The sequence below is a fragment of the Rhinolophus ferrumequinum genome, chromosome 21 (assembly GCF_004115265.2).
Source record: "Rhinolophus ferrumequinum isolate MPI-CBG mRhiFer1 chromosome 21, mRhiFer1_v1.p, whole genome shotgun sequence".
Lineage (NCBI taxonomy): Eukaryota > Metazoa > Chordata > Mammalia > Chiroptera > Rhinolophidae > Rhinolophus > Rhinolophus ferrumequinum.
In genome coordinates this window covers 51,660,635-51,678,417 of record NC_046304.1, presented here as the reverse complement: position 1 = coordinate 51,678,417, position 17,783 = coordinate 51,660,635, and the positions used below count along the sequence as shown (strand labels likewise).

The window sequence follows — 17,783 nt, the reverse complement described above, 5'->3', positions numbered from 1 at the left end:
AAAGGGGGACACAGAAAACCAAATAGGGGAAGCTGGGTTTGTTGTGTGGGAGAGGCTGCAGCAGGACACTGAGAAGATTCCAGAAGGGGTCGCACAGAACAGTAACACCTCCGCCAGAGGGGCCACCCGGCTGTTCCAAAGAGCCTGGTGTGGGGGCTGAGAGGGCTCCTCCTGCTCGAGGCTTCTGGGTTCTCTCTCGCCGGGGACGGCAAGCTCTCGGCAAACTCCACACGCCCATCTAGAACTTGAAAAGGCCCTGGGAAGCTAAATCAAGCCAGGCATGGCCTCACGTGGCCTCTGCCCTGAGAGCCACACAGAGTCTGGGGTCCCCACACTCCAGCCAGATGAGCTGCCCAGAGCTACATGTGGCTAAGACCCGAAGGGACAGGGGAGCTGCTTTGAAGTGCAGGGCAGGTCTCTGCCTCTGAGGGCAGGAGAAGCTCTGGGAATGGGGACCCAGTGGTGCCACCCCTTCCAGAGTCCCAGGGGTCAGGCAGACTCGGGAGGTGACTGCAATCTGTCCACAGCAATGACGGGTGCTCAGCTGTGACCCCTTCTCACACACTCACCCAGAGAAGGCTGCAGGGACAGCGCCCCTGGCCTGCCCACATCGGGACCTGAACCCTGGTGGGGGATGCCAGAAGGGGCAGGCACAGGGGAAGCGGTCTTGGCACACGGACTGGCCCACCTGGTCCACCCCACGTGCCGGCCTCCTCCAGGGCTGCAGCGCTCAGAGGACCAGGGATGGGATGTACCGCACTGTCGTTACACACAGCCCAGGGCCTACGGTCACTCAAAGTCACTCCATTAGGGACGTCCAAGCCTGGTCACCCCCCGCCAGTGGCCATTCACTCACCCCAAGCCTTGAACACTCTGCCCTGCAGTGAGCTGAAGAGTGGCTCCCAAAAGATATGTCCCTGTCCTACCCCCAGAAGCTATGAATATGACGTTATCGAGAAACAGCGTCTTTGCAAATGTGAATGAGAATCTGGCCATCGTCCTGTATTTAGGATGGGTCCTAAATCCTATGTGTCCTTATAAGAGAGAGAGAAGACGTGGACACACAGGGAGAAGGCCACACGGACATAGGGGCAGAGATTGGAGCGAAGTGTCACAGCCAAGGAACGCCAAGGACTACCAGGAGCCCCCAGACGCCGAGAGGGGGGCACGGAATAGACCTCCCCTCAGAGCAGCCAGAAGGAACAACTCTGCCCACACCTTCATTTTGGACTTCTGGCATCTAGACCTGTGTTGTAAGTGCCCCAGTTGGTGGCACTTGGTCGCTGCAGTCATTCTTTTCATGACTAAAAATGGAGAATTTTCTCCAAGTTGTCCTCAGCATAACTGCTCAGTGTGGGAGGGTTGGGAAAGCTCTGCCGACGGCCCAGGGCCCAGGGGGCAGCTGGGGCGAGGCACAGAGTTGTCACAAGTGCCGTCTGCACCCCACCGGAGCCCTCTGGCCTCTGTTTCCTGGTGAAGTACAGGAAGGGCTGGACCGAAAGGACTCTTCCAGCTCAGACCCGTATGACCCCGAGGGCCATGCCGAGATCAACCACCAGCTCCAAGGGACTCAAATGGCTCCTGAACCAACGAGATCCAGCAATTGCAACACTCGGAGCTGGAGGGGTCTGGCCAGGGGGGACAGGGAGGGACAGCCCACCTCCTGTTGTGGTGAGCAGAGGTCAAGAACCTCAGCTCTGGCCACATTCCTCTGTGGCCAAAAATGCAGCTGCAGGCAGTGCCTGCAGAGCTGGCTCCCTGGGACCTGCACCTTAAAATGGGAGGCAGCTTCCCTCCACACCGCACCGCACTGCACCGCATGCCGAGGCTGCCAACGCCAGCAGGGTCCTGGGAGCCCTGGCACTGCCACCACCAGCCAGGGGACTTTCCAGGTCTCTCGAACCGGGGTGGGAGACTGGGTTGGGTGAGTTGTTTTCCTTTTTGAAAATGAACTTTTACAAACAATATCATTTGCTCTTTTCTTGACTATAAAAAAAACAACGTGTGCGCAACGCAGAAAATTTGCAAAACACAGAGAAAGCTAAGGGGGAAAAAAACATCTATACAGCCAGGACCCAGGTACCACGTCAGTGTTTTGGCAAACGTCCTTCCGATCTGCCTGCTATGTTTTTAAAAGCAGGCTCAGGCTGTGCGCTACCGTCCGTGCAGCATTAGCAGCTCCAATCTCGACGCATCCTTACACTCATCCTCTAAATTCCTCGTGGTTCTAAAGTTCTGCTTCCAGATCATTCTCAGCACTGACTGTTGATCGGAATCGTTTCAGGAGGTTATTAAAAAGTAGCGTGCTAGTCCCACCTCCTGGACAGGCGGGTGAGGATTTCTGCCTTCTGTGGGCTCACACGCTTCCTCCCCGCCACCTCCCGCTCCCGAGAATCCTACAAGAAGGAAACCCTGAGCACCAATCCTCCCAGGGGCAGCCCTCGCCAGGCACCTTGGAGCCGCCAGCTCAGGAGCCCCACCCGTCCGAGAGTCACCCAAGGTTGATGTCCAGCCTCAGCCACCATCGCTCAGCTTCCGGGTCGGTCACACACCCGAAGGACACCCTGGACACTGCTGTCGGTCACACACCCGAAGGATGAAGGACACTCAGGTGGAGGCCCATGTGCCAAGGGGGGCATGTCGGTCACAAGGACCCAAAACCTGCCCAAGGCACACACCTTAGACAGAGCAGGTCCAGGCAGCCCAGGCTTCCACGGCAAGACACAGTTTCACGCATCTGCCACAAGAAACATGAGCAGGACAACCTCACGCTGGCATCCAGGACCCAAGCTAGGAGCCCCGCCAGCCTCCTGCCTCCATTGGAACCTCCCGTTCCTCCGTGGGGCAGGACCTGTCCCTGGTAGAGACCGAAGGTTTGGGGTCCCCCAAATTCCTATGCTGAAATCTAACCCCTACGTGACAGTACTCGGAGGCAGGCCTTTGGGAGGTGATTAAGACATGAGGGTGGGGTCCGCACGTGTGGGATCAGGGTCCTCATACGACAGAGCCCTTCTGCCCTGCGAGGACAGAGCGAGAGAGAAGACGCCTTCTATGAGCCAGGAAGCGGCCCTCACCAGACAACAAATCTGCCAGGGCCTTGACCTTGGACTCCCAGCCTCCAGAACTGTGAGAATAAATGTAGTTTAATCCCCCGCCATCTGTGGTATCTTGTTGTAGCAGCCCGAACACACTAAGACAGTCCCCTCTCCACTACAGCCTTGGGCACTGCCTGGCATCTCCTATCAGTGTTTGTCGCTTTGAATTTTTAATAATCAACGTTTATTGAAGGCTTATCATAGGCCAGACACTATTCTAAGGGCTTCCTTATGTTAGCTCATTCAATTCTCAGGACCACCTAAAGACAGTGATTGTCCCCATTTTACAGATGGGAAACTGAGACAGAGAGGCTCGCAACTCACAGCACGGGCGAGGTGAAGCCAGATTTGAGCCAGCATGCTAAACCCTCGCCTCACTCTGCCTCCAACTCCCACCCCGGCCCCTGAGAGTGGATGCAGGCATGGGGTCAGCCTTCCAGTGTGGCCTCGGGACAGCTGTGACCTGAGGGAGCCTCAGTGGCCTAGCCACCTGGCTGGGCCCGAGGGCTAAATGCCCAGCCAGTGCCTGGCACATAGTAAGTGCTCAATAAAGGAGATGGCTATGAAAAAGAACAAGAACCAGCTCTCCTGGTCATAGGAAGTGCCTGTGAGCGAAGGGGGAACAGCTGGAAGGGCCTGGACGTGGGTCAGAGAAGAAGAATGTGAAAGGGAGGGAGCGAGGGAGGCCAGAGACTGACAGCTGGCTCCAGGCAGCTGTTTGCAGGAGGCTGGCTTCATCATTTAAATATTAGGAAAGATGTAAATATCTGAGTTTCCCCCATCCCAGCCTCACTGTGGCTGCAGCCAGAGCAGAGGAGGGTTTCCTCCCTCAGCAGGGTCCCCACATCCCCCCATGTGCCCCAACAATTGGTGTCTGGGGCGGAGGGGGAAGGGCAACCCAGGACGGAGGGGACATAGCTCAGCCTCACCCCCATCTTTACTGCACTGAGCCTGCAGAGGTGCTAATGAAGGACCACCTTCCCCATCTCACCCCCAAGGGGCCCCATGCCTGCCAAGGGTTTCTTTTGTAGTTTAGCAAAAACGCAAAGCAGCCCTTTCTGAGGTTTGCTGATGGAGGCCGGGGTTACTGCAGCCACTCCAAGTCTGCTCCACCCTCCATAAGTTAACAAACCGGGCGTCTCTCACCCACCTGGGTTATTCACCACCAAAGTCCCTCCCGGCTCTCCCAGCTTCCTGGCCAGGAGGAAAGAGGCAGCCTGCACCCGCTTCACACCCCACCCACAGATGCAAGCACAGCCCTCTACCCCCACCTCCGGTCTCAGTGCCCAGGGTACCTATGCCAGGTGCTGGGGCACCACAGAGCTCCCAAACAAACTACAAGTTGGTGGAAACGGCAAGAGAAGCCAGACAGCATCATCTGCCTGGTGAACTCCTGCCCGGGATTCTGGTTAGGTGCTCCCTCCTCCAGGAAGACCTCCTCAACCTACCCCTCTCCTGGGCTCATGCCCGGACCCCCAGAACCTAAAACAGAGCTGGCTCTCAGCTGGCACCCACAGATAGCTGCTGAATAAACGAATGAGCAAGACGACTGCCTCTCCCACCCAGCGACCTTCCTCCTGGCCCACCAGAGGACAGCCGGTTTCAAGCACTTCATTTTGAACTGAAGGAGAAAACCGAAACCCAGCTACTTTACAGAGCACGCCTTCCCGACTTGAACTGCTTCCCTGACAGGAGGCAGGTGACAGCAGGGAAGGCCGGTTTGCTTTGGAACCAGGAGACCGTGTATGCTTTTACTGTAGATAATGTCGATCTCCAGAGGACACAGGGCAGGGGGCTGGCCTCGCAGGGAAACTGCCCACCCACGTGGACAGGAGGGCCAACTGTGCCTGCTCCCTGCCTGCTTCCTGCATCCAGGGAGGGGGCCGTGGGGTACAGAATGAGCTCCTGCCTGGGAGAGAATGGAAAGCCACCAGACTGCTGGCCGCTGGTGGTCACACCAGAAACACCTCCGTCTTCTAGTCGGTGCCTGGGGGGAGGGGAGGGGAGGCCTGGACCCAGGCCAGACTCACTGCGGGGGACTTCTCTCTCTTCCCGCCAAAAAGAAAGATGACACAGGTCCATCAGTGAACCTCCTCCAGGCAGAGAAGGGGCTGTCTGTGGCTGGGGCTCCCTTCTGCACTCCCGGGGGACCCTCAGCGGTATCCTCCCACAAGGAGGTGCCCAGGCCCCCCAAGCTCTGCCCCAGGGGACAGCCATGAGAGCCAGCACTCCTGGAAGGGCAGGGAAAGGCTGTGGGTTTGCAAAGTAGGAAACTAGACACGGAATCATCAGAAGAGACCTGACAGCGGTTGCCAAGAGCTCAGAGGGTTCCAGCCTCTCCTGTACAGAAACCGGGCACAGAGGGCAAGCGGCTTGTTGAAGGGGAGGAGGGGAAGCCCAGCCCCCAGGAACTCCCCACTGAGTCTCAGTAAGACCCAGGCCACAAGACTGACCCAGCTTCCTACCCGGACCTAACCTGAGGCCCTGGGGGGTACCCTTGCCCCATCTGTATCCATGGAACAACCTTCGAACGCCCAGTGCAATGGTCCCTCGGATGCTGCAGCCAGAGCAGGAGTGGGACACCTGCCTTCCTCCCCCATCTCACCTGGCTCTCCCAGGATGCTATTCCATGTGTTTGAAGGCAGGGGCTCCTGGCCTTGGGGAGAAGGACACAGGAGGCTCTAAGCCATGCGTGGGAGGTCACATCAGTGAGTTTAAGGCCAGGCCCCTTAGTTTTCTGGATTTTGCAACTCAGGCTGAGATGGGCTCCCCCAATGCACCAGCGACCGGGGGAGTGGAGGAGGCCCAGGCTTCTGGGAGGGGCCGTTAGAGACTCGGGGACACGGGAAAGAGGGTGGACAGGGACAAACACAAGCGAGAAAGAGGCAGGTCAGGGCTTGATCCTGGGCTCCCCTGCGGGCCTGGCTCTTGACAGAGGGGGATGGGGGTAGGGGGCGGGGCTCTGCTCTCTGTGAACACCCTCCACTGAAAACAGGCCCTCCTCTTGTAGGCCCTCCACCTACATTTCTGGACATTGGCAGCACTTTAAAAAATGACAACAAACTTGAACTTTCTAGAATGTCTCCTGGTCCAGGATGAACAAAGCCTCCAGGCTCTGCAGAGACCAAATTAAACAGCCTGAGCCCAGAAATGTCCCAGGCGCCAGGAGTGTCTAGGGGCCAACTGGGTCTGTTTGGCCAGAAAGATTACAAATCCTCAGGCTTCTAGGACGGTGTTCCAGAGAGTTCCGGACCATTCGGTCTCATAAGCAACTCAGAGAACCTCCAAATTTGGGAAAAACTGAGAGGGCGTTGCAAGGAAAGCCACTGTTCGACCACTTTTCCTCAGTGGCTTTGACAGCACAGGAACTCAGTTTCTGGTTTGGTTTCTGGGATGAATCGAAAACCTGCAATCTCCTGGGGCCTTGACGTCTGATGCGTCTCCCACCAGAGCCCCCACCCTCACCCCACCCCACCATTCTACACACACTGCCAGGCTTTGAGGGTCTACTCCTCCAGCCACAAGACACTGCGCAAAGACACACAGTCCTGCCCTCGGGGGTCCCCAAACCCAGAGGGGAGCTCCTGGTCTGGCCTGGCAGCAAGGATGGACTTCGTCCTGGGCTTGGGGGCCAACGTGAACCCCTTGAGCCTGGCCCCCCGGTCCTCACTGGCAGTCCTGTGCTCCTGGCTGTACCCCAAGGACACTCTTCCAGCAGCAGGCAAGCCCACCCCCAGGGGCATTCAGCTGGTGAAGGGGGGAGGGCTTGATCTCTGAATGTGATGTCCCCTGACCTGTGGGCATGCAAGGAGAAAGAGAAGGCGGGGTCCCCATTCTACTCAGCCAGCACCAGGATATGAGGACTACGGTATTCAGAGGGGAGGGCTGAGGCCACACGCACCCAGTAGAGAAACCCCCGGCTCCTACAGGGCAGGCGCCACCCTTGGTGACGCCACCTCGAATGGGCCACCTTGCCAGTGCTCCCCACCAGCCTCCTCCACAGATGTGGCCTAAGCTAGTGCCCACCATGCCCAGCACAATGCCTGCTGACCCAGGGGCGCACACTCTGGTGGGTTTGTTTTTTCAGGCAGGCCCCAGAGGCCCCCCCCCATGCCCAGGCTCCCTGTGCCCTCAAGGGGCAGGGAGTGCAGAGATAACTGGCCCACATGGCAAGAGAGAAACACATGGCTCTCCCCACTGGTCAGACATGGGACTGCTCTCCCCGCTGGGAGCCCAGCTCAGCACCACCAGGCACAATCAGGCCTCACCAAGGGCTACTGGACAAGGAGGCCACCCTCCACAGTACAGCCTCCTGGACACCGGCTCCCTGTTCCCACCGCCTTTCAGACCTTGGGCAGGTGGCCTAACCCATCGCCTGTCTTTGCTCAAGTCGTCCAGCATGTGCCCCTGTCACTCTCTGACCCTGGCCCTTCAGGCAGGCCTACAACCCACCCACCTGTGACGCTGTGGGGCGGAGGGGATGGCAGAGGGGACAGTCAACCTCCCCAATGCAGGAACCCTGCAGCCCACACAACCCCAGCCTCCGCTGTGGCACCCCCAGACAGAATGTCCGTCGGGCGAGAGCAGGGGCTCCCGTGGCTTGGCCACCACCCCCTGGCAGGCTTCGTGGCCACTCCAACTCTGCAGTGCTGTCCACCGTCATCCCCCAGGGGGTCAGACAGGCCCTTGCCTGGGCCTTTGAACAATTTCCATCACCCAATCCTGACATTAAGGCACCCACACCCATCTGTCCCTTTCAAATACCAGCCCCCACCCCAGCTCCAGCAGCACCCGCCAAACTCCCACAGCAGGACCCGGGTTCAGCACCGGACAACCCTCAGACAGAGGTGTTTATAACCCACTCAAAGAGGGGAAAACGGGAGCTCAGGGGCTAAGACGCCCTGTGCCACACAGCATTCAAGTGGCAGCGTAAGCTCGCCCTCCAAGTCTTTCCAGACTGAGACTCCACAGTGTGGGTGTCCTGCGCTTGTCCCCACCTCCTCAGCCAGGTCTGATCCGCAGCCCAGCTGTGAAGCTGATCAGAGGTGCTTCTGCCACCTGGGGCATGTGTGTTTGCCCTCCTCGTAACTGGGATGGTGGGTGGGCCTGGTCCCGCACTCTGGACAGTAAGAGCACCAGGCAGTTTTGCGTGGCCTCTGGACCCCTAAGAGAGCCTCCTGGCTGCAGGAACCCTGTCCCAGAGGGATCTGGGCTCCCAGACCAGCAGGTACATCTGCACGGTCCCATCCCCTTCAGGAGACCCTCTCCCTGCCCCCACCCCCTATCGCCTGTCCTGGGCCACAGCCTGCTCAGAGGGTCCTCCGAGGAGAGAAAGTGGAGGGTTCAGAAGGGTAGACACGCCGCAGGTGAGAGAGCATGGCTCTGGGACCAGAGCGCCTGGTCCGGTTTCAACAAACATCAAGGACTTTTAAGATTCTTCCTCTGCGTGCAAATCTGGTTACAGCAAACACTCTTGGCCGTGGAAAGTGGGCCGACAGCTGGCACTTGGAAGGTCTCTTGTTACACAAAAACCCGAGTTGTAGCAGCATTTGCGATAACAGATTTGGCCGGCATTCACTAAAGAACACGCTGCCCGACGGCCCATGCCCCCAGCAACCCGGAGCGAGATAGGGGAAGGGACCAGCCCTCCTGCCACCCCAGCACAGGGCACTGCAGGGTGCCGAGGTCACCTCGAGGCCCATTTGTGCTGGGAAAAGTGGGAAAGGAAGCTCTAAAAAATCACATCAGCAAAATACAAAATATTCTTCTTGCCCCTCCATGGGGACGGGGTCTCCACAGAGCCCCTTGAAGGGAGGGCAAAGGCAGGTGTCAGATATTCATGTTCATGGAAGACACCAGCACCCTCTCAGTCCCGGGGGGGCAGGGGAGGGGCATCTGATCCAGATACACAAGTCCAAAATAGGGGACAGGCTGACCCCCGGAGCTACCTTGGTGCTATGACTAAGGATCTCACCCTCAAGAACTGTGAGTGAGTTCTCAAGGCTGGGGGACGAGACAGGTGGGGAATAAAATGATGAGAGATGGGTGCTCCCCAGGGCAGGGGGCAGATGTGCCCAGAACACGGGCACCAGGAGATTTTTAACTTGGGCCCCCCTCCCCCCACACACACTCCTGGGCAGCTTCCTGTCTGCCCCGCAGGGCACACTACTCTGGCCTGAGTACTTCCACTGCCTCCAAACGTCCCGGAAACACCCTGATCAGGGCCCTTTAGCCCTGTGCAGGAGTCCAGTCTGCTCGGATTGAAAATCACCCCCAGTGGCACCGTGGTTCAGGACCTACCCTGCTTAGGTGGTGGCCCCTAGGGCCTCAACATGAGGGCACCAGGTCCTCCAGCCTCAGGAACTACTCAGTCAAAAGAGGAGCTGACCACGTCCTCCCTGCCCCTTTCGCCCTTGCAGAAACCTAGAAACACAAGGGCAGCCCCGGCCAAAGCCCCCCCAATGACCCCCCAAAAACAGACCAGCGCTCCTCCTGCTTGATCTCGGCCAGTCCAGCTGCTTCCCCAGGATGGTCCAGGCTCCGGGCAGGCATGTCTGGACTTCCACAGCTGCAAGCTGGCCCCTCCTTATGCCCCAGCCCTCTCTCGGACCAGCTCATTCCGGCCTCCCCCACTTGTGCTGGCTGCCCCTGGCCCCAATGCCCCCCACACACACACACACAATCACATTCCGACTTCCACTCAAGGTCCGCCTCCTCCATAAGGACTTCTCTGGTTAGCCAGCAGTGACCTTCCCCTGCCCTGACTCTGCCAGCGCGTGCCACCCACTGTTGTGCTGGGTCATACCCTCTCCTGCCTCACGTCCCTCCGCCCAAGGCTGTCAGTTCCCAACACCCAGCTCCACTCCAAGTTCCTGCGGCACTGGGGGAGGCCGCCGTTCTGGTCCCCGAGCTGGCGCTCTCACACGCAGGCACACCTCCACTGGGGAAGCAAAGCGGAACGCTAATGCCTGAATCCCCATCATCAGAGCACTTCGAACTTTTCAGGGCACACACAGGAGACCGACGCACTCAGGGAACCAGAGTCCGAGGCCCCGCTCCCGAACAGTGAGAAAGCTCTCCCTGGAGTCACAGGGCTGCCAACTGTTGCCCCAAGATGGTCTCAATGAAGCCACTGTCTCAGACTAAATTAGAGAGTCAAGAAGCCGCCAGGGAGGTGGCTGCAGAGGCCGCCAGCATCTTCAGATGGGGCACATTGGGGTGAGGATGAACACCAAGGCAGAGGTACTAACAACCGACATGGCATGACCAGTGACAGCCGGAGGACCACGCAACCCCCCCAAAACTCCACCCAACCTCAGGGCGCCCATCGCCCAGCCCATGCTTCCCCAGAAGTCCCACTGCCAGCATGTCTTTGGCTCAGGGACTAAGAGCTGACCTACCCCCACCTGCCACACGGAGAATTTGCAGGCTGTAGGGGCCTGAAGCGGGGCAGCTGTGGGGAGGGCCGTGCTGGGGCAGGCGCAAGGCAAAACAGAACGCAGCAGACGTGGGGAGCCCCCAGGATGAGCACGCGCCCCAAGGTGTCCAGATGGCCCATACGAGCCACCACAGCTCTGCAGACCCTGGACTCCCTTGTTCAGTGCTCAGTGCCAGAGTCTGAAGAGAATTCCCTCTGCTGAGCCAGCGCACAGCACACTTGTCCTCTGCACAGGGCGTGCCAGCGACAGGACCACAACCCCTCCTGCCTCTCCACCTCCCTGATCAGGCCAGTCCAGGCCTAGCCCAGAATCACCCAAGCTGGGCTCTGCTTGGGTCCAGCCAGGCGCTGGTTCCCAGGCGTGTCCCTGCAGATGGGGCTGAGCCCAGGGGGGCCATATGAGCAGCTATGTTCTGGACACCGGGGTAACAGCCGTGGTTCTGCCCATGCGGGTGGAAGACCTCCCAGCTTGGCCTGGCACCTAGACGTCTGTAACTCCTTTCAGCCCAGCCTCCCCCAGCCCAGCCCACCAGAGGGCTCTGCCTGAGGCTGCCTGGGGGCCCCTCCGAGGGGCAGGGGCTCCAGGTCCCAGCAGAGGCAGGACCGCCTCCTCAGAAATCTAGCCAAAGTGCTGGAGACTATTGTGTGCGTTTCCCTTCCTACCGCTTTATTTACTCCCCAGGACGCAGGACGCAGAGCCACAGGCAGTCACGAGAAGGCATGAAAGCGCGCGCGCACACAGGCCCAGGGCCGGGATGCAGGACTGCACTCGCAGGGAGAAGCCCCCCAAAGTCTCTCCACACTTTATAAACCCCCGAGGGGGGAGGGGACCAAAATGCGCTTCCTATTCGCACGCAGACCCCTCCTTCCCCGTACAGCCTGACTCTGGAAGGTGGCTGAAGATGTTCCCAGGCCTGGATGGGGGCCAATGGGCGCCCCCCACCCGCCCAAGACCCCACCGTGGGCCCAGCCGTTTCCACTCGGCGGCCCACCCTAGCCTGGATTCGACTCAGTCCCAACCCGAAACTGGTGTGGGGGAGGGGGCTGTCCTCCCAGGCAGGACGCAGGGGTGAGTAACCAACTCCCTGACTCGCCGCAGGGCTGAGGGGCCCGAAGGCCGACCCGGAGCGCGGGAGGGAGGGGGCTGAGCGACGGCTGAGAGGGAAACTGCGCTCCGGTAGTTCCGCGGAAGCCCCAGGAGCCCTCGAAGAGGCTGTCCTCGTTCGGCACACACAAACAACAATAAAAGGAAGGAAACTCGCGGCAGCGGTCCTCCACGTAGGCGACGCGGGGCGCGCAGCGGGAGGGCGCCCCATCGGGGGTCCCGCCTCCCCCTGCCCGCACCCTTTCTGCCCCAGGGGCCTCCAAGCAGTACCGCAGCCCGCCCGGCACCCACCTTCAAAGTCCGAAATGATCCCGTCCAGCTGCGCGTTGACCGCAGGGTCGGACATGGTGGCTCGAGGGCAGCGCGACGCGCGCGCGGTGGGCAGTGGAGAGGTAGCGCCCTGGCCGCCGGGCCCTGCGCGCTGGCTGGGGCGCCGCGCCCGCGCTCCCGCCGTGCAGAGCTGGCCGCGGAGCCCCTCGGCCCCCGGGCTCGGCTGAATGAATGGGGGAGGCGGGCGGGCGCCGGCCTCCAGCTCCCCGTGCCCCCACCCCCGCTCTGCCCCCGCCTCCTGGGCGGATCAGGTTCCCGCACCCGCAGCCCAGCCTCCCAGCTCGCACTGGCTGCTCCGCCCGCCTGTCAAGGCTGGGGCTTAGGGGGGCTGGGACCGAGCCGACGCTGCGGGACACGCAGAGTCCTGGGCGCCCGACACGAGCACCCCCCTTCTCCCAGCGTGGCCCGCGCCCAGGGGACGGCGACGGACGCTGCCGGCCCCTTCCCCCCACACCGGGACGCCCCGCTGCGGCCAGATGTGGGCGGATGTGGAGGCCGGGCGGTGGCACGGGGGCGGCGCCAAGGGGGGAAGGATTCCTCCCCTTCCCTGGGGCACAGGGTTCCTTCTGCGGAGGTTTTTATTTACGGAGCCAAACAAAGTTGGCCACCGTCGCGCCTTCCTGTGCTCAGCGCCCGCAAGGGTTAAGCGCTGGGGCTGGCAGCCCGCAGAATCCCGGCCTGTTGGCAAAGAGCCGAGAATCCCAGCTTGTTGGCAAAGAGCCGAGGGCCGAGCACAAGAGTCACGTGACCGGGGGTGTGGGGACCCCTCCAGCTACACCCCACCCCCACCCTTCCACCCCGGGGTCGCTGCTGCATCCTCTGGAGCGGGTGGCTGAGAAGGCACTGGCCCACCCGGGGCGTGGGGCAGAGATGGAGCGCCCCTGTCAGAACAGCTAGGGGCATGGCCCCCCCCCTCCCCGCCCCTCACAATAAGGGGCTTCTCTAAGGCAGAGTGTAGACCTGGTCTTCCCCTAGAAGGAAGATATTTCACAGTATCTGAAGGAAAGAGTTAGGGAGTGGGGAGAAAGGGGCCTGGGGCTCCTGCTCCCCATCTGGACTCATACCTCAGGCGGGGCCTTGCCCTCCAAGGGCAGTAACTTTTACCTGCTCCATCTCATCAACAAACCTTGATTAAACCTTATTGCCTACCAGGCAGGTCCTAAGGGCTGGGGACAAAAGGATGGGTTGGAACTTGAAAAGCAAAAGGATCAAATCCCCAGGAAGGGCCCTCCAGCCTCCAGGTCTGGCACTGACAACTGGGGTGGGGGGGGGTCCTCTTGTACTCCCCTTGGCTGAGCCTGTTAAGCATGCCTGCCCGTTCCCCCTCATTGCCTTAGGCCCAGGGTTTCTGCCCCAAATCAGGGGGCCCTGGGAGAATTCATAGCAGGGCATAAAACCCTCTGGGCTGGTGGGCAACTCTGCAATACCGTCCCCTCAGTGTGGCCCCACAGCTTGTCCTGGGTCTCAGGTTGGTCGCTGCCACTCTCCTCCTGACCCCCTACCCCTAGTTCTGATGTGCAAGGGATGCTGAAGCCTGCCTGTCACCCCGGTTATTTAGGCCACTTGCAGAGAATGCACTAGGTTTGGTGGGCTTTTTTGAGTAGATAAAAATCACGGCCTTCCTTTTTAAGAAAAGCAGTCACTCCCTCCCTCATGCTTTGGATATTCTGAACTATTTTCAACCAAGTGAGTTTGTGGACATGCAACTGCAAAACCACAGACATTTCAGATGCGCGCACACCCTCGTCTGCCTGGGAGCCCGGATTTCAGAAAAGGAGTTGCCACTGTCATTAATACCCGCCCCCCCCCCCAATGGCTTCTAACCAGCCAGGGCATTCCTGTCTGAACACCAGCGCATGGCGCTGCCTGACCACCTGTCCAGCCAGTGTTTGGGAGTTTGGTGGTCCCCTGCCCCTAAGAAATAGCCTAACAACACAGCCATGGGGAAGATGGCGGGAAGATGCGGGGTGTCCTGGCCGGCATCCAACCTGGGCCACAGCATTATTCTCCTGTGTGTTTATAAAAGGCACCTGGTGAGTGGTGACACACCCATGGGATTGTTCTCCCAGAGGGCTGGCCTGGGCTCTGCCAGATTAGCATAGGGTCAGCTTATTGTGCATTATTCACTGCCATTAAGCTTATCTCTTCAGGGAGCCCAGCCAGGGTGCACGCCTCACCAAAACGCTCCCCTGTGGGAACCCAAAGGACAATGGCAGGAGGAGTTGACCTATGAGGTCAGAAAGCGCCCCATGTTAGCGTGACTGCTCCAGGACCAGTCCGGTCCATCCCCCTGCCTCCAGCCCCCCTTCACTTTAACCACTGGGGTGCTGTTACCTGGCCTAGACACTGCCAGGTAAGGAGATTCCCCACGCTCGCCCAGGAAACCCAACCCAGCTTAGCCACACTCCCAGCCAGGAAGTTCACCCTTGTATCTAACCAACCGCTCTAATTGTACATCATTTATTTTCCCTGGTTTTCCTGTCCTCGGAGGAGATGGGAAACAGCTGGGCACCACCCTCCACGCAATAATTGCCGTCTCGAAACTGGAAGAGCAGCCGGTCGCTTCCTTGGCCTTCTCTTTCTCGGCTTAAACCATCCACCCCGGCCCTTTAATCATCCCCCAGCCTTTGATCACTTCCCATGGCTGTGTCCAATCTGGGGCTCCAGGACCTTAATAAGGCCTGACCCCTGGAGGGCAGTGAGGGTCCCCCAATCCCCCTTACCCAGGGCACGAGCAATCAGCGCAAGGGGAGCTGGTGGAGACCCTCCCTGGGCACACAACATGAGCGGCAGCAGAGAGAGAAAAGAGCTTAAATTTGGCAAGAAAAATAGAACTGTCAGGCGTCCGCCTTCTGTAATGGTACACTCTCCCAAGGCCACGGAGACGGCAAGAGCAGATGTAGGCCTAGCCCCCTGGGAAGGTGTGATGAGAGGGACACCGAGGGACCACCTCCCTCACAGGTCCACCATGAGACCTGTTGTGGGGGGAATGGTGGCCCCCCCAAAGGCAGGCCCATCTGAACCTCAGAATGTGACCTGATTTGGTAAAAGGATCTTTGCAGATGTAATTAAGGTCATGATGTCCAGATACGGTCATCCTGGGCTAGGGTGTGCCCTAGACCCAAAGACAAGTGCCCTTATAAGAGACAGAGAAGGAGACACGGAGACATAGACAAGAGGCCGTGTGGAGTCGGAAGCAGAGACTGGAGTCACCTAGACACCTCCAGGTAAGGAGACAAGCCAAGGAACACTGGGGGCCCCAGAAGCTGGAAGAGGAGAGGAAGGAGTCTCCCCTGGAGCCATCGGAGGGAGCGCACCGCTGCTCACACTTGATTTCGGGCTTCCAGCCTCCAGAACTGGGAAAGAGCCCATTTCTGTTGTTTTGAGCCCCCACGGTCTGTGGTACTTGGTAACAGCAGCCGCAGGATGCTAATCTGAAGGTCCCATCTGAATCACTTCAGGTCAAAGCTGTCTATAAGCCTCAAAGCTGTCCTAGGAAATGAACACTGTCCGGCAGTGGCAGTGCTGAGGGAATCTAGGAGCAGGGCGCTCAGACAGCAAGTTTTAATAAGAAAAGCGGGAGGCCACAGATGGGTAAGAAAGGTGTAGTACGAACTCTAGTTCAAGCCTTTCTGGAAACGGGCAGGAGCCTGAAGAGACAGCCGGTATGTCAAGCCCTGCGGAGTGAACCTTTGCAAAGCATGGGAAAAAGAGGGCGGGAGGAAACATTGGGCGGAAGCAGCCGGATGGCTCGCACATCAGTATCCATGACCCTAGCTCCAGGTGGGACTTGGGGAGCAGAGGGAGGACAGTGGCTGTTTGCCCAGCCACTCTGGGCCTTTGGACAGGACACCCCATTAAGTGGCTCATCTGTCCCCTCAGACCAGGGCTCCACCAGGGCCGGGGCCATATGGCGTCAGCTCTGCCTGGGCCTGACGCACAGTAGGGCCTCCCTGAGCGCCAGGCCCTTGGATCCATCCGTTAGTTGCTGGACCCTCTCCAATCCCCGAGCTCCTGCGGCCGGCCATCCCCGCAAATGGCGACACCATCCACCCAGGTGTCTAGGTAGCAACCTGAGTCCTGCTACCCTCACTGCCACATTGGAGCCATCGGTGAGTTTCTACCTCCCAGCGCATCTGCGGGTCAATCCACTTGTGACCTCCCGCAGTGCCCCCATTCCAAGGGTCTGCTGCCACCTGTGGACCCACCAGCACCCTGGGGGTTACACACAAACAACACCTGATTTGTAGCACGTGCCTTTTCTGTGGGGTAAATTCCCCCGACCTGGGCCCACTTCGAGCTACCAGTGTGACACCCTGAAGGTGAAGCTGGGCAGAGCCGTGCAGGAGCCAACAGAACACGGTTTCCTATTGTCCAGATGCAGCAGAGGTAGGGGACTCAAGGACGCAGATAACAGATGCAGTGAAATGCCTAGGACGCGTGAGTGTCGCGTGATTATTCCCTTTGTTTTCATTTTAATTACTTGTCATTTACACTATATAAATCCAATATACAACTTGATTTTTTCTAATAGGGCAATGCATTGTTTACTGTGGTAAAAATTACCATTTTCAGCCACTTTTAAGGGTGCAGTTTAAGGGTGCAGCCACTTTTAAGGGTGCATGAAGCCCATTCACACGTTGTGCGGCTGTCACCACCATCCATCTCCAGAACTTTCTCATCTGCCCCAACGCCACTCCTATTAAACAATAGCCCCGTATCTTCCCCTCTCCAACCCTCCGCAGCCACAATTCTACTTCCTGTCTCTATGATTTGACTACTCCAGAAACTTTAATAGAATATTTGTCCTTTTGTGTTGGGCTTATTTCATTTAGCATAATGTCTTCAAGGTTCTCTAGTCAGGGTTCATTCATGTCGTAGCAGCTGTCAGAATTTCCGTCCCTTTTAAAGCTGAGTAATATTCCATCGTGTGGATGGACCCACTGTGTGTGTCCATTCATCCGTCCACGGACACCTGGGTCGCTTCCACCTTTCGGCTGCTGTGAACACGTCCCTTTGAAGCTCTACGTCTAATTCTTTTGGGTATTCACTCAGAAGTGGAATCATACGGTAATTCTGTCATTTCATTGAAAATAACAAATTACATGTGATTTATTTTTAAGTTTCTGTATTTTATAAAATGTAAATGATGTATTTTACAGTATCTATCATTGAATCTTTAAGAATGGCTGTTTCACAACTGGCTCACAAAAATGCTTCCGAGTGTAAGTCAGTCTTGCTACTCTGCCATCCTCTGTCCTGCGTGCCTGCAAAGCCTCGCGGACCTGCTGGCGCTATGCTCGCTTCCCTCCACCCAGAACTCAGGGAGGCTCGAATAGATAAGTCAGACTGCCTCACCTCCCAGGGCCTCCTTCACACTAAGAACCACGTGCAAACTCCTTACCTTGGTGGCCAAGGTCCCACATGCCCTGCCCCCCCTTCCCCGCTCTCAGCTCCCCTGGCCTCCATCCCTCTGTCCACACTACCTCCAGCCTCAGGACATTTCCATTTAGCTGTTCTCTGTCTGGACAGCTCCCCCAGGTTTTCCCCCTGCTGGCTTCCTGTCTGTCATTTCTGTCTTAAATGTCAGAACGACCATCCCAGGGTGCCCCAGGAGACCCATGGAGACAGTTGCTTCCTTGCCTCCAGTAATGCAATGGGGACTACCGAGAACCTGTTAAATCCTGTGGAATGACAAGGTCCAGTTTCCCTTGCAGGATGACAGGGTCACCGACGGCGAATCAGCCCAAAGTGGCAGAGGGGACATTCAGAACTCACAGGGATTCCCTGCAGGCCTGCCATTCACCACACAGAC

The 17,783-nt window shown here is 58.5% G+C and overlaps 1 protein-coding gene across 4 annotated transcripts in view; it reads right to left on the bottom strand.

Moving 5' to 3' along the window:
- SEPTIN9 (septin 9) overlaps positions 1 to 17,783 on the bottom strand; it is a 155,870-nt gene that overhangs the window by 82,936 nt on the left and 55,151 nt on the right. Inside the window, exon 1 of one of the 4 annotated variants that reach the window (XM_033091827.1) lies at positions 11,930 to 12,289. The exons of the other annotated variants lie outside the window; for them this stretch is intronic. Coding sequence (XP_032947718.1) covers positions 11,930 to 11,984 — 55 coding nt within the window. The 5' untranslated portion in view covers positions 11,985 to 12,289. Of the gene's footprint in view, positions 1 to 11,929; positions 12,290 to 17,783 lie in introns of those variants that run through there. 4 annotated transcript variants of the gene reach the window in all.